Source organism: Leptodactylus fuscus, chromosome 6, assembly GCF_031893055.1.
Source record: "Leptodactylus fuscus isolate aLepFus1 chromosome 6, aLepFus1.hap2, whole genome shotgun sequence".
NCBI classification, from domain to species: Eukaryota; Metazoa; Chordata; class Amphibia; order Anura; family Leptodactylidae; genus Leptodactylus; species Leptodactylus fuscus.
This window is the reverse complement of record NC_134270.1, coordinates 91576717-91592053: the sequence shown is the minus strand read 5'-3', so window position 1 is coordinate 91592053 and position 15337 is coordinate 91576717. Positions and strand designations below refer to the sequence as shown.

Below are 15337 nucleotides of genomic sequence, written 5' to 3'. Positions count from 1 at the left end.
ACGCAGCATGGCCATGTGATCAACGGACATGATGTCACTTCCTGAGAAGAAGAAAGCTGCCATGTTTCCAAGTCCTGCATAAACCTTTTAACGTCCAAAGTACCTTGCACCTTTTAAGGGTTAACAGCATTTAGTGATATACTTTACAGTATAGTCATGGCAATAGACAGCAATAGTCTGAAGCCTACTCACTAATGTCTGTGGGAGAGTTTTTGAGGCATGCTCTCTTTTTCCCACAGGAATGCATTGACCAGCGTTGATTGGCTGAATGCCATACAGTGTACAGCATTCGGCCAATCAATGCTGGTTCTGCCGGAGGAGGCGGAGTCTAAGATCGGTCCACAGCAGTCTCCATTTTGGTTGGATCTCAGGTGTAGCAGAGTTCAGCTGTGCGCTGAGCGCCAGGGAAGGTGGAAGGGGATACGAATTTTTAGTGCGTTTGCTGCGTGGTATTCGATTGGAATCAAACAGCCTGATATTTGTTCGAATACCAATTCGATCTAACGCTGTTCGCTCTTCTCTATTAGTATTGTATTTGTTTTGTATATTTTTTGCATATTTTGTGTAATTTATATAAACCTCCAATATGCAGTACCATGGAATTAATGATGGAAGGAAAAGGTACATTCATGACATTTTTTTTCTTACTAATTAGTAATATATACTAGAGTTCAATGACTAATAAAGAGATTAATAGTGCTGGCATTACAATTGTAATTTTTTTGGTATTTAGACCATTAAACTTTGTATCCTTTCAGATTTTCCCTGCATGCTTTTTTTACTTAAAGTTTCTCCCTATAGATAAATGTCTGGGTTTTCTAGGAAACCTAGAGACATTACCTGGTAATAAAGTCAAACCAGAACACCTTTTCCAAAAGTAAGAGAAATCCACCCATATATAGGAGTTTCAGTGTTATTGATCAGTGACCATCAGAGTGAAGCAGTATGCTGGACTGGCTGGGTTAGAGATCATAGACATGGGTCAGAAGGGGTACTACATCTCAGTGGGGAGATGGATGTCGCCTATGCAGACTGCCTTATCATATATACAGTCAAAACTTGTATGCTCTAATAGTAATTCTGGAAAAGGATGGAAAAAGGAAAATGCACTATGACCTCTGTAACCCAGTTAAGATCCCTGCTTAGGGGCAATAACTCCAAAGCATCTATTTGCAAAATGGTTGTTCTTCCGTTCTGGTTTGGCTTCATTCCCAAACAATGTCTCTAAGTGTGACAGAACTCCAAGAATTTATCTATAGGGAACTACCAAAAGGTGGCACGAAAGAGTTTTCCTTTTTCCATCAAGGACAAATTATTTGCATATTACTTTCCCACAATTCCTAGTAGAGAATGCATGGTTTGTTAGAATCTACATACCATCAGGTAGTCTACATAGGCAACATCTCCCTAAGGAGATATACAAATGTAGCAATGGTTAACATTAGAGATGAGCGAACACTGTTCGAAACGGCCGTTTCAAATAGCACGCACCCATAGGAATGAATGGAGCCGGCCAGCACGCAGACCTTGCCGGCGGCCGGCCGCTTAACCCCCTGTGTGCTGGCTACGTCCATTCATTCCTATGGGTGCGTGCTATTCGAAACGCTCATGACATGACTCATACTGCGTTAATACTGTGGCACTGTGCTGAGTCAAACCTTTCAGAGGGTTTTTAATAGCTTATGTTGTCTTCTTTAATAGGATATCACAGCACAAAAAGTTATCACACTGCAGTTAGTAAACAAACAGTGTTGTAGCACTCCTTCTGACTCCTGTTTTTTCTGGTATATAACAAGTTAATATGATATGTGGGTGTTCACATTCCCCACTTCTAGAACATGCACTCCCAAATAACCAAGTCAGCTATCTGGGAGTGCATGTTCTAGAAACGGGGAATGAACACCCACGTGGCCAACGCCTGCAAGGACGACATCAGAGTTTTCTTCCAGCCCAGGAAGCTGAACATACATGAGTTTGCCTATCAAGTTAATATAATAAATTAAAGACATTCATAATTCCAGTTACCAGGCTGTGTTGTTAATAATTATTATAACAATAATATTACAAATATAAAGGCCTACTTATAGTCACTGACCAAGGTTAAGGTTAAGGATGCTGCCTGTGCTGCTGTTCCTCTCAATCTTACATGATACTGGTGTAGAGGATTGTGGAGAGAAAGGTTTAGGACTGCCTGATATGCTGCCGCCATGTCCCGTTTTTATCGATACAGGAGAAGCTGTAAAATGAATACACAGATAAAAATACTGTTAATATCTTAATATAATCACATTCCATCTAAATTGTAAAGAACAAACTCCAGCTGGGAGGGACAAAATATTTAATACTAGATAGGCCAATGTCCCCAGGGCTGCACTTCAGAACATAGAATGGAAGCAGCCAAGTAGTAACAACAGATTATGGGTACCTACACTACAGTACTCGATTTATTCCTATAAAAGAAAAACAAACATTTTAAATTAACCCCTCCCCCATGGCTAACAACAATTGTAAAAATAATAAGTAACAAAAAAAGGTATAAAAGTATTTCAAACGTAAAGTATTAGTACATAGTTACATAGTTTTTGAAACCTCCCCCCCCACACGTTTTTCTGAAATACCGTAAAAATCTATATATAAATCAGTCCTACCGTGCACAGTGGGCGTTCCGTGCAACCACCGTGTCATAGCCTGTTCACGCGCTCCTCTCTTCTTTGAAGTCCACCTCCGCGCGATTAACCGCCTCCAGCCCGGCCGATGTTCTCTGCACAAAAATGGTGCAGGAGTGTGCGTAGAAGTGCTACTGCGCATGCGTGAGATTTTGATAAAAACCGCCGGGCTGGAGACGGTGAATCGCAAGGAGGAGGACATCAAAGAAGAGAGGAGGGTGTGAACAAGGTATGATGTGGGGGGTGCACGGAATACCCACCGTGCACTGTGGGACTGATTTACATATACATTTTTACGGTAATTCAGAAAAACGGGGGGAGTTAAAAAATGATTAGCAGCACCTCAATAGTCTTTTTAAAGGTTATTCAGGCATATGTTTATCTCAAAAACGGAAAATCTACTGATAGAGCCCCTTTAAACGATATAAAAAAATTTCATTGGCTTAAAAGTACATAATGGAAGGCAAAGGGAGATATTGGGGTAATATCTGTTATCAGGGGAGATAAGCTTCTTTCAGTGGGCAGAACTTTTGTGTCCCTACTGTACCTCGCTGCTGCTGCTTCTTTAGCAGTGGAGGCAGAACCTTAAAGGGGTATTCCCATGAATATAATCATTTATATTTGTAGATAATTAAAAGTTAAAATTTTTGCAAATATTAGTAGTTAAAAATTCTGCTGAGTTTTAAAAATTTTCTCCACTATCTTAGTGGTCACAGTCTGTTGCCTTGATCGGTTGCCAATGGATACAGCCACAAATGCAGAAACTTTATATGGTCTGGGACTTGTCAAAAACCAAGTCATGATGGGGCAACATGGTGGCCGAGTGGTTAGCCTTGCAGCGCTGGAGTCCTGGGTTTGGATCCCGCCAGGAACAACATCTACAAGGAGTTTGTATGTTCTGCCCGTGTTTGTAGAATGGGAGGAAATCCACGCAAAAACTGATAGGGAAAAAAAAAAAAAAAGAAGTACATTGTGATTGTGATCCCTATATGGGGCTCGCAATCTGCATTTAAAAAAAAAAAAAAAACAAGCCATGATTTCCTTATTGTAGCTGTGTTTATCAGGCAGGGACAATTCATGTATGAGAAGATGTCCTGGCCACAATAAGGAACTCATTGCTGATTTTCTGGCCTTAGAAAGATCTTACATTCATGGTCGTATTCATTGGCAACCGATCAAGACCACAAGACTGTGATCAAAAGATATTTTTACAAAAATCTTCAAAACTCTGCAAAATGTTGAATTACTTATATTTACAAAAATGTTTAACTTTTAATTATCTACAAATATAAAAATGGTTATGTTCATTGGAATACTCCTTTAAGAGGCCAGCTCCCAAATCACTCCCTTATAAAAAGTATAGGAGGAGGTGCTGTTTATTGCAGTTCTATCTCCACCACATGACTCTGTTCTGCCCATTATGTCACTGACATTTGCAGACGGCTAAACGGCAGAAATGATGGGACCTCTTTCTTGATGATCTTCATACGGCTCTTCCTATAGTAAAGTTCATCAGCTCACAGCCCAGGTTCTGTAGGCTCCTGTACATACTGCTCCGAGGAGGCCTGCATCATCTCACATTTTACAGGAGCCTGGAGAGCTGGGGAGTATGAGCTTCTGATCACTCATGCTGGAAGTGGAGCAGGACTGTACTGCAAATCTAAATGCATTATAGTACCAATGATAAAGTAAGACATGAGCCTTCTGTACTGAGTGGATAGATGCTGTGGGAGATGAGAGATGGCGGTAGGGGGGGGGATCCTGCAGAGGGGAGAGCTAAAAAAATACAGAAGCAGAGAAATGACACGTGGAGGAAGGACTAACTAATACTGGTGGAGATTAAATGTGGGGGAGGGGTAAATATACTGGGGGAAAGAGATAGTAAGAGAATGTGGGGAGGAGGAGAATTATAATAACTTAATTTTAATTATAAATTCTGTGAGATGTTTATCTAATTGGTGAAACACTGGGGGAGTGGTAAAGATGCTACTCAGAAGCAGAGCCCACTCCATATGCAGCAGGTGGTGACAGTGCCGAGTGTGCCAACCTCCACTGCTTAAAGGCAACCACAACATCTAAATTGTTACATTACCTGAGAGCTTCAATCTTAACCTCTTCCCACCGATGGCACTTTTTGACTTCCTGACCAATCTCGATTTTTCAAAACCGATGTGTCACTTTATGTGGCAATAACTTTGAAATGCTTTAACTTACCAAAGTGATTTTGATATTGTTTTCTCGTAACACATTGTACTTCATACTAGTAGTAAATTTTGGTTGATATGTTTTGTGTTTAATTATGAAAAATAGGAAATTTGGTGGAAATTTTGAAAAATATGCATTCTATAAAGTTTGAAATGATGTGCATATGTCCCAGATCTCTGCTTTATGTTGGCATCAAACTTTAGTCACCCTTTTATTTTTTACGGATTATTTAGAATTTTCAAGAAATTTCCAAAACCCATTTTTTAAGGGACTAATCCAGTTATGAAGGAGTTTTGAAAGACCCTTGTATTACAAACCCCCATAAATCACCCCATTTTCAAAACTGCACCCCTTAAATAAGCCAAAACAACATATATCAAGTATTTCGGCCCTAAAAGTGCTTAACTGGAATTAAGACAAAAAGGAGGTAAAATTTACACATTTGATTTTATTTTACTAATATTTTCGTTTAGTCCTAGAATTTGCACATTCACAAGGGGTTAAAGAGGACCTTTCATCAGATTGGGCACAGGCAGTTCTATATACTGCTGGAAATCCGACAGTGCGCTGAATTCAGCGCACGATTGGCTTTCCTGATCTGTGCCCCGGGTAAAGCGCTATTGGTCCCAGTACTGTAGCACTTTATAGTCAGAAGGGCGTTTCTGACAGTCAGTCAGGTACGTCCTTCTCCACAGCAGTGCCTATCGCGCTGTAGAGTGTGAGCGGGGAGGAACGCCCCCTCCCTATGCTCGTCCATAGACGAGTGTGCACACTGTGCAGAGAACTCATTTGCATACCGGTAAAAAACGGTATTTCTAAGAGAGGTGACTCTTGGTCTTCCTTTCCTGGGGCGGTCCTCATGTGAGCCAGTTTCTTTGTGGCGCTTGATGATTTTTGCAACTGCACTTGGGGACACTTTCAAAGTTTTCTCCCTTTTTTCAGACTGACTGACCTTCATTTCTAAAAGTAATGATGGCCACTTGTTTTACTTTACTTAGCTGCTTTTTTCTTGCCATAATACAAATTCTAACGGTCTATTCAGTAGGACTGTCAGCTGAGTATCCACCTGACTTCTGCACAACACAACTGATGGTCCCAACCCCATTTGTAAGTCAAGAAATCCCACTTATTAAACCGGACAGGGCACACTTGTGAAGTGAAAACCATTTCCGGTGACTACCTCTTGAAGCTCATCAAGAGAATGCCAAGAGTGTGCAAAGCAGTAATCAAAGCAAAAGGTGGCTACTTTGAAGAACCTAGAATATAAGACATATTTTCAGTTGTTTCACACTTCTTTGTTAAGTATATAATTCCATGTGTTAATTCATAGTTTTGATGCCTTCAGTGTGAATCTACTATATTCATACTCATGAAAATTCAGAAAACTCTTTGAATGAGAAGGTGTGTCCAAACTTTTGGTCTGTACTGTATAAACAATCCCAAAAGAATTAGAAATCACCACCCCTTCCCAATTTTTCATCAAAAAATATAAAGGTTAGGCATTGCTGCATGTGCCTAAACTAATAAAATGTAATACATGTCATAAATAAATATGGAATAGAAAATGATCAAAATAGTATTTACCTCACAATGGAACCAATAAAAAAAATTTATGGGAGACAAAATATGGCAATACTATTTTTTAAATGTCTATTGTCTAAAATGTTATTTATAAAAAAAAAAGAAAAAAAAAAAAAAGGCAGAACTCTACAGATTACCGTCAGTGAGGTCAGAGTAGATAATTTGTAAGCTTTTCACTCACCTGTACTTTTATCTATAAAGTCCATGGACTCTTCACTTGCACTGTAGTGGCTGGATGCAACTTTCTTCTCAGCATCTGGTTCTGCATCAGAACCAGTGTGCACAGAGGAATTTGTGCTCATTGGAGAGCGTGGCATGTCGGACAATGAAATCCTTCGTCCTCCACTGCTATTTAATACCGGTTTGCTCATCAAAATTTTCGGGGAGGCTGTCATATCAAAGTTTAGCTTGATCTTTTCCTGTTTGTCTGTCTTTGCAGTCCCAGCGCTTGGATTAGTGGTGTCAAGCAGCATTTGGTATTGGTTGTTAGGTGTGTAAGGTGTCCGGAAGGGAGCATAGTTAAATACGCCAAACCTTTTGCGAATGTTTTCCACATACACTTCCATCTCCTGCATTGCACTGTTGAAAATGCTCTTAGTTTTTTTTACAGAAAAGGGGATTTCTTTTGACATGAGGTAGCAATTGTTCATTGGAACCCAGGCCCTGGTAGAAATTTACAATGATTTAGCGTCATAGCAACAGTATATGTATCAGAGAAGGACATAAATATACAACGGTAGTTCCAGAAATTTAAAAAAAAAAGAAAAAAAAAAAGTGCATTACAATCATTAGAAAATAAACAGCACACTCCCCTGTGAATTTCATCCATATTACAACAGGTTTTTTTTTCACTCTTAGGGTGCATTCACACTGAGTAAACGCTAGCTTATTCTGAACGTAAAACACGTTCAGAATAAGCGGCGTCTAAAGCAGCTCCATTCATTTCTATGGGAGCGGGGATACGAGCGCTCTCCATAGAAATGAATGGGCTGCTTCTTTCACTCCGTGCAGTCCCATTGAAGTGAATGGGGAGTGCCGGCGTATACGGCAAGCTCTGCTCATGCCGGAGCGTACACGCCGGCACTCCCCATTCACTTCAATGGGACTGCACGGAGTGAAAGAAGCAGCCCATTCATTTCTATGGGGAGCGCTCGTATCCCCGCTCCCATAGAAATGAATGGAGCTGCTTTAGACGCCGCTTATTCTGAACGTGTTTTACGTTCAGAATAAGCTAGCGTTTACTCAGTGTGAATGCACCCTTAGGTCTTATTTTCATTTATAATTATTCCACAAACATATGTTAGAAAGTAACAAGTAATACATCAATATATTGCCATAGAATGACAATAGTCATGCCTCAAAAAGTCTGCAAGGAATCTCAGCTGTGTTAAAATCAATACAGCTTTTATTATACCCTACAGAGAAAAACTGGATTTTTCTACTTTGTAAAATTCTTTTCTTATTGATCGCACTCGAATACGCAGCACTACAGGCATAGGCAGGCCTTTGCTTATGCAGACCTTACCCCTCTGACAGAGGATAGGTAAAAAACAAGAAAGAACCAACCATACTACCCATTCTGCCTCAAAATCCTTTCTGGAATGAGCAGTCACCTAAAAGAAATGAACAATGCCAGATATGTAGGCTGAAAAGCCCATCAAAGATCACGAACAAGGCGTCAGTACACTGGAAGGACTATGTAATAGTCAGAAAGATGTGTAGATACAGCGATATCAGCTGCAGATGAGAACGGAGGATTAGGTTCTCATTGACGTGTCATGCAGAAACTTCGTTAGGAGGAAAAGTGGGCACAGGCTGAGGAACGTGACCTTCTAGAAAAGGGTCCTGAGCAGAGGACAAAAGGGGCAAAGACAAGAAGCAATTTAAATTGTATTACAGTCAAAATGTATGGTAAAGAAGAACAGTCGCGGTTTTGGAAATCGCAGCAGGTCAATTATACCTATGGAAAAGCCGTAGTTCACTAAAGGTTTTTAATGGAAGCAGAAAGTCATCAGAAGTTTACTTTCTGTGACACTGCACTGCAGATTTTCCCGCAATGCTTTTTGTTGCAGTCAACTATGTGGGGCCTTAGCCTTTGGTCTATTTTTATGTTAGGGGGCATTACTAAATGGGTTGCTCGGGATTAACCCCATAAAGCCTTCTCATGTACATGTACGTGGGAGAATGCAGTTACGTGCATGTACGTGATGGTGATCGCAGGGGCTCAGAAGCAGAGTCCGTGCGATCACCATGGGAGCCGGGCTGTATCTGAAAGCCAGGCTCCCGCTGCAACAGTGGGGACGGTGAATACACTAATCACCGCTGTATAACCCTTAAGATGCCGCGATCAATAGAGATTTGCCATGTTTGCCAGCACCGGCGGCATCAGGAGCGGGTGTTAGCTCCAGCTCCTGTTGTATGGAGACAACAGGGTAGTTATTAAAAAATAAAATGTCATTTATCCTTTCCTGCATCCCTTGCCCTGTTTTTGCACTGGGCCAGCTGTCTCCTCTGCCGTGCTACTGCAGTTATGACGTCACATCAACTTCTCCCCAGAGAGACCCCATTTTGCAAACTATTCTGCTTACAGAATTTGTCAAGGGGTATAGTGAGCATTTGCACTGCACAGCTTTTCATAGATTTTATAAACATTTGGATGTGTACATTAAAATTTACTAAAACGTCACTTTATGACTAGTTTTAATTTTCACAAGGGATTAAAGGAGAGAAAGCCCCACACAGTTTGTTAAACAATTGCTCCAGAACACGGCAATACCCCATTTGTAGTCGTAAACAGCTGTATGGGTACAAGGTCGAAGGGCAGATTTTGCTGGAATAGTTTTCAGGTGCCAGGAAACCCCCCAAGAGTGAAACCATTAGAGAAACTACATCCCTCAAGTACTTTCTCAAGGGGTATTATGATTTTGAGCATTGTGAGTGCTCCCAAAAAATAATTGTATAACGTAAAAAATTAAATAAAATAAAAAAATTCAATGCCCTCATTATGCCTACTTTGTTTCCTCAGAGATACGCAATCCTAAAACAATTACGTAGGCTGTCCCAGGTACAAAAAATTTGTACATGTGGGTGTAAACTACTGCTTGGGCACACAGCAGGGCTCAGATGGGAAGGAGAACTGCACTTTTTAGCTTTTAGAGTATAGACTTAGAAGGACTTTCTGGACACCATGTTTTTGAAGATCCCTGGAGGTGCCAGTAAATTGGAATTCTCCAAGAAGTGACCCCATTTTGTAGGGTCAATTTTAGGGTCTCTACAAACGTGACATGGTGATCATTCACATCTGTGCCCTCTGTGTGCCCAAACTCAACATGTATGAAACTGTTGTACCCAGGATAACGTACTTAATACCATATGTGGGTATGAAATGTTGTTTGGGAATGCAAGGGAAGGAGTGCTATTTTGGTTTTTGGAGCACAGTTTGGATGACTTTTGCAGAGGCACTGAATTAATTTCAAGAAATGTTCCACTGTATAGTCACTGTATGGTGGAGGTGGGGGGCACTCAAATGTGTTTGGCCTCTAGCAACGTCTCTGGTTCTAAAACTGTTGCATAGTACCTTAACAGAGAGAAGACAGAGACAGGGAAAGAGAGACAGAATATAAAATAGATTTACATTTAGGTCCTACCTGTCGTGCTGTCCAAAGAATCGTGCATCCACCTGCCCATCTTTGTCTCTCAGGGCTTTTGCAGGCCAGAAAGGAAATCCTTTTAATTTAGCCCACACCAGAGGGTGTGGATTGCTCTGAAAGAAACAAAAATCAACTAACAAATGTTACATAGTTACACAGTTGAAAAGGTAGATAAAAGACAAAAAGTCCGCCAAATGAAACCTATGATCTTACGATATTAAATTCATATAATAAGGCACCTATGTTAGGAGAAAAGTTGTTTGTTTTTTTTCCCGGAGTCCAAATACGGCAATCAGTATGTATCCCTAGATCATATCCGGTTCAATCCCATTTTTAGTAGAGAAGCATTTAGCTGTTTCTTTTAAATAGCAACATAGTATTTGCCATAACAACTTCTGTTGTTTTTTGTGTTTGTTTTTTAAATCTAAATCTATATCACTGTCTAAATTGTAGAGATGAACGATTACTATTCGAAACTCCCGTTTTGAATAGCACGCACCCATAGGAATGAATGGATGCAGCCGGCAAGCAGGGTGTTAAGCAGCCGGCCGCCGGCAAAGTCTATGTGCCGGCCGCTTCAATTCATTCCTATGGGTGCGTGCTATTCGAAACAGCCATTTCGAATAGTACTCGCTCATCTCTACTAAATTGCTTTTCTTCCATAAAAAATGCACTTCTTTGCATAGTCCACAGAGAAGTAATGTATACCACTAAAAAGTCGACAGTGTGCTGAATTTAGCACACTGTCAGTCTCCCAGTGTGTATCCCGTTGCTGGAGACTTCAGCGCCTGTCCAGTTCCCATCAGTATGTAACACCACACATCTAGGAGGATGAGAAAGGTCCTCTAAACTAGAACCTTTACAGACATAATACTCTGATGCCAAGCAGTCCGTTATGGTGTGCAAAAAAAGGCCATGGACACATATATGAGCGGTTAAGAGCACATTTGATCACCACTAAGTCATAAAAGCTGAACAAATTGATTTTTTTATCTTCTTGTAAGGCCTGGTTCACATCTGCATTCAGTACTCTGTTTGGGGAGTCTACTAGGGGACCCTCCGAACGGAATACCGAACGCCTTAAAAAACGGTTAGCTAAGAAACCACACGGACTCTATAGACTATAATGAGGTCCGTATGTTTTTCGCACAAATCATGCGGAGAGAAACGCGCTGCTTGTAGTACTTTTCTCTCCATATGATTTGTGCAGACACCGCATGGAAAAAACATGGACCCCGTTATAGTCTATGTAGTCTGTGTGGTTTCTTAGCCAACTGCTTTTTAATTTGTTCGGTATACTGGACATCATGTCACAAACATTCATACCTCAAATTTAAGAATAAATAAGGTTTATATTTTACGTTGCTACTATCCAGTCTGTACCAGATTATTAGCATATAATGTACTATAGGTTACATGCTAACATAATAGTGATAATTATCACTAGACAGAAATGTCTAAGCTTTTATGAAGGATGGAAAAAATTAGAAAGGACATTTTTAGTAAACGAATGTTGCCATAAATGATCATTTTAACAAAAGTAGCTATTTTAATACTGTCAAAATATAGGTACTTTTTGGAATCTGAATTTGTTTTTGGCAAATTTTGGTCAAAAACCTTTTGGTAGCATAGCAGCAGTTTGTTGAGTGCAGTATGCAGTGGTTTGCAAAAGTATGCATACCTCTTGAACTTTTTGACATTTTGTAAAGTTTCAACCAAAAAGTTAATATGTATTTTATTGACATTTTAAGTGATAGACCAACACAAAGTAACCCATAATTGTGATGTGGAACGAAAATGATACACGGTTTTCAAATGTATTCATCCCCCGCATATTAATACTTTGTAGAGCCACCTTTCTCTGCAATTACACTAGAGACACAGTTTTTTACCCATTCTTCTTTTCAAAATAGCTCGTTTGTTTATATTACATTTTGTTATGAAAAAAAAAAATTCAATAAAAATTAGTTTTAAGAAGAAAAAAAAAAAAAAAAAATAGCTCAAGCTCAGCCAGATTGGATGGAGAGTCTGAACAGCAATTTTTATATCTTGCCACAGATGCTCAATGGGATTTAGGTCTAGACCTTGACTGGATCATTCTAACACATGAATATTCTGTGATCTAAACCATTCCACTGTAGCTCTGGCTGTATGTTTAGGGTCATTGTCTTGCTGGAAGGTGAGAGCTCCTTCCCAGTCTCTTGTCTTTTGCAGCTTCCAACAGGTTTTCTTCCCATCAACTTTGACCAACTTCCCTTTCCCTGCTGAAGAAAAGTATCCCCACAGAATGCTGCAGTCACCACCATGTGTCACAGTGGGGATGGTGTGTTTGGGGTGATGACAAGTGTTACTTTTCCACCAAACATAACGTTTTGCTTTTAGACCATAAAGTTCAACTATGGTCACATCTGACCAGATGTTTGCTGTGTCCCCTATATGGCTTGTGGCAAACTGCAAACAGCACTTAAAGAGGACCTTTCATCAGATCGGGCACATGCAGTTCTATATACTGCTGGAAAGCTGACTGAATTCAGCGCACTATCGGCTTTCCCGATCTGTGCCCGGTGTAAAGTGCTATCGGTCCCGGTACCGTACGGCTTTACAGTCAGAAGGGCGTTTCTGACACTTAGCCAGGGACGCCCTTCTGCGCAGCAGCGCCTATCGCGCTGTACTGTGGAGCGGGGAGGAACTCCCCCCTCCCGCTCCTGATAATACTCGTCTATGGACAAGCTGTGTGAGCAGAGGGAGGGGGCGTTCCTCCCCGCTCCACAGCACAGCGCGATAGGCGCTGCTGGGCAGAAGGGCGTTCCTGGCAAACTGTCAGAAACGCCCTTCTGACACTAAAGCGCTACGGTAATGGGACCGATAGCGCTGTACACCGGGCACAGATCGGGAAAGCCGATAGTGCGCTGAATTCAGCGCACTGTCAGCTTTCCAGCAGTATATAAAACTGCATGTGCCCGATCTGATGAAAGGTCCTCTTTAAAGACTTTATTTCAACAAAGATTTTCTTCTTGCCAATCTTCCATAAAGGCCTGAGACTTTCACAGAACAGGTTTAGTGGTATCAGGGCTGAATACACTTTTCAGATTTTTATTTTATTAAAATTTTGAAAACCAAGTATTATTTTTGAAAATCGTGTATCAATTATGTGATACTTTCTGTTGGTCTATCACTTTAATGCTCAATAAAAGTACATTTAGGTTTGTGGTTATGAGGTTACAAAATGTGAAAAAGCGCAAGGGCTATGAATACTTTTGCAAGCCACTATATCATTTTAAACACATTTGGAAAATAGCACCAAATAAAGCATGTCTTCTGTTAAAGTGTTTATAAGAAAACAAGTTCTTATTGATGCAAATGCTTGCAGTGTATATGAACTTTGCACACTTGGATCTATTATGTTTATATACTTTGTGTGTGGAAATGTCAAAGCTAGAAGGGAATTTAGTAGAAAGGGAAAATATAAACACTTCCTATATATTTCCCATTCCTGTTGGAGCTCACTCTTGACTTTGGCTCAAACCCCCCCCCCCCCCCCAGCAAAATCTACAACATAGAAAAAGCAACAAAGTGGGACCTTAGGCCCGGTTCACATCTGCAGCACTTTTCTCTCCGCATGTTTCGTGCAGAAACGGAGCAGAAACCATACGAACCACATTATAGTCCATGGAGTCTGTGGGTTTCCTTAACCGGTTAAGGACCGCTGGCCGTAAATTTACGGCCAGCAGTCCTGGTCTCTAAGACCAGCCGATAGTAAATTTACGGCCGGTCTTCAGAGACTCACTAGGCAGGGGGTGGGGCGGGGGGAGGGCAGGGGTTAGGTGTTACTAACACCTAACCACCCCCTCAACAACGTTCAGTCGGACTCAGTTCCGACTGAACGTTTTAACCCTTTCGATCGTGCCATGAAACATCACGGCGCGATCGAAAGGGATCCGCCGCAGATTGAAGCTGATCGGCACCCCCCGCGGCGAGATCGGGGGGTGCCGATGTCAGTAGAAGGTAGTCTGGGGTCTGGCCAGTGACCCCAGACTACCGGAGCCCCACATACCTGGAGATCCTGCCAGGCGGTGGAGGAAGTGAGCGATGTGTCTCACTTCCTCTGCAGCTTACAGGACACGAGCAGGCTCATGTCCTGCTCGTGTCCTGCAAGCTACTATACAGAATCAGTTGATGCTTTCATCAAAGCATCAACTGATTCAAGTGTCCTAAATGGACACATGAAAAAGTAAAAAAAAAAAAAGTTAAAAAAAAATAGTGTATGAAAAAAGTAATAAAGTTATAAAGCCCAAAAATCCCTTTTTCTCTATACAAAATGAATTATATAAAAAAAGTACTAAAAATTAATAAAAACAATGCATATTTGGTATCGCCGCGTCCGTAACAACCTGCACAATAAAAGTGAAATAATATTTAATGTATACGGTGTACATCTGAAAAAAAAAACGGAAAAAACCCGCCGGAAGTAATGATTTTTCACCATATCACCTTACAAAATATGCTATAAAAAGTGATCAAAAAATCATATGCACCCCACAATAGTACCAATAAAAAGCGCAGGTTGTCCCGCAAAAAATAAGCCCTCAACCAACACTGTCAACCGAAAAATAAAAATGTTACGCCTCTCAGAAGATGGCGATGCAAAAATCACTGATTTATGTCCCCAAATGTGTTTTTGTTCTGCAGAATTAGTATCGCATAAAAAAATACTATAAATGAGGTATCGCCGTAACCGTACCGACCCGCAGAATAAAGGCTACATGTTACTTATACTGTACGCTGCATGGCGCAAAATTTAAAGGGTACAACTCAATGCCAGGATTGATTTTTTTTTTATTTTTTTTTTAAATCCAGCAAGAAAGAGTTAATAAAATGTATTCAGTATGTTGTAGGCACCCAAAAATGGTGTCATTACAAAATACATCACATCCCGCAAACTACAAGCCCTTATATGGCCGCGTCACCAAAAGAATAAAGAAAATATAGCATCTAGCAATGTGAAGACAAAATCACGCAAAATCGCCAAATCATTAGAATAACAACTGGCGGCGTCAGGAAGGGAATATATAAGCGGTGTGAGCGAATATCAGTGGACACCCCAGATTTACAGCTTATGAGGGAACAGACACCAGAAGTGACCCCCAAAGTGACCCCCAGAGTGACTCCCCCAATCATAGGAGCTACTGGGACATAGTAGGGAATTTGGTGTCTGCAATGTTCTCCGCACAGCTT

General features: G+C 40.8%; 1 protein-coding gene across 5 annotated transcripts in view; it reads right to left on the bottom strand.

Annotated features, from left to right (window-relative positions):
- ZMYND8 (zinc finger MYND-type containing 8) overlaps positions 1–15337 on the bottom strand; it is a 106077-nt gene that overhangs the window by 31737 nt on the left and 59003 nt on the right. For all 5 annotated transcript variants that reach the window (XM_075276760.1, XM_075276764.1, XM_075276762.1 and 2 more), the window contains exons 11-13: positions 10100–10215; positions 6634–7115; positions 2096–2236 (exon numbers count right to left, since the gene is read on the bottom strand). In XM_075276760.1, coding sequence (XP_075132861.1) covers positions 2096–2236; positions 6634–7115; positions 10100–10215 — 739 coding nt within the window. The remainder of the gene's footprint in view (positions 1–2095; positions 2237–6633; positions 7116–10099; positions 10216–15337) is intronic.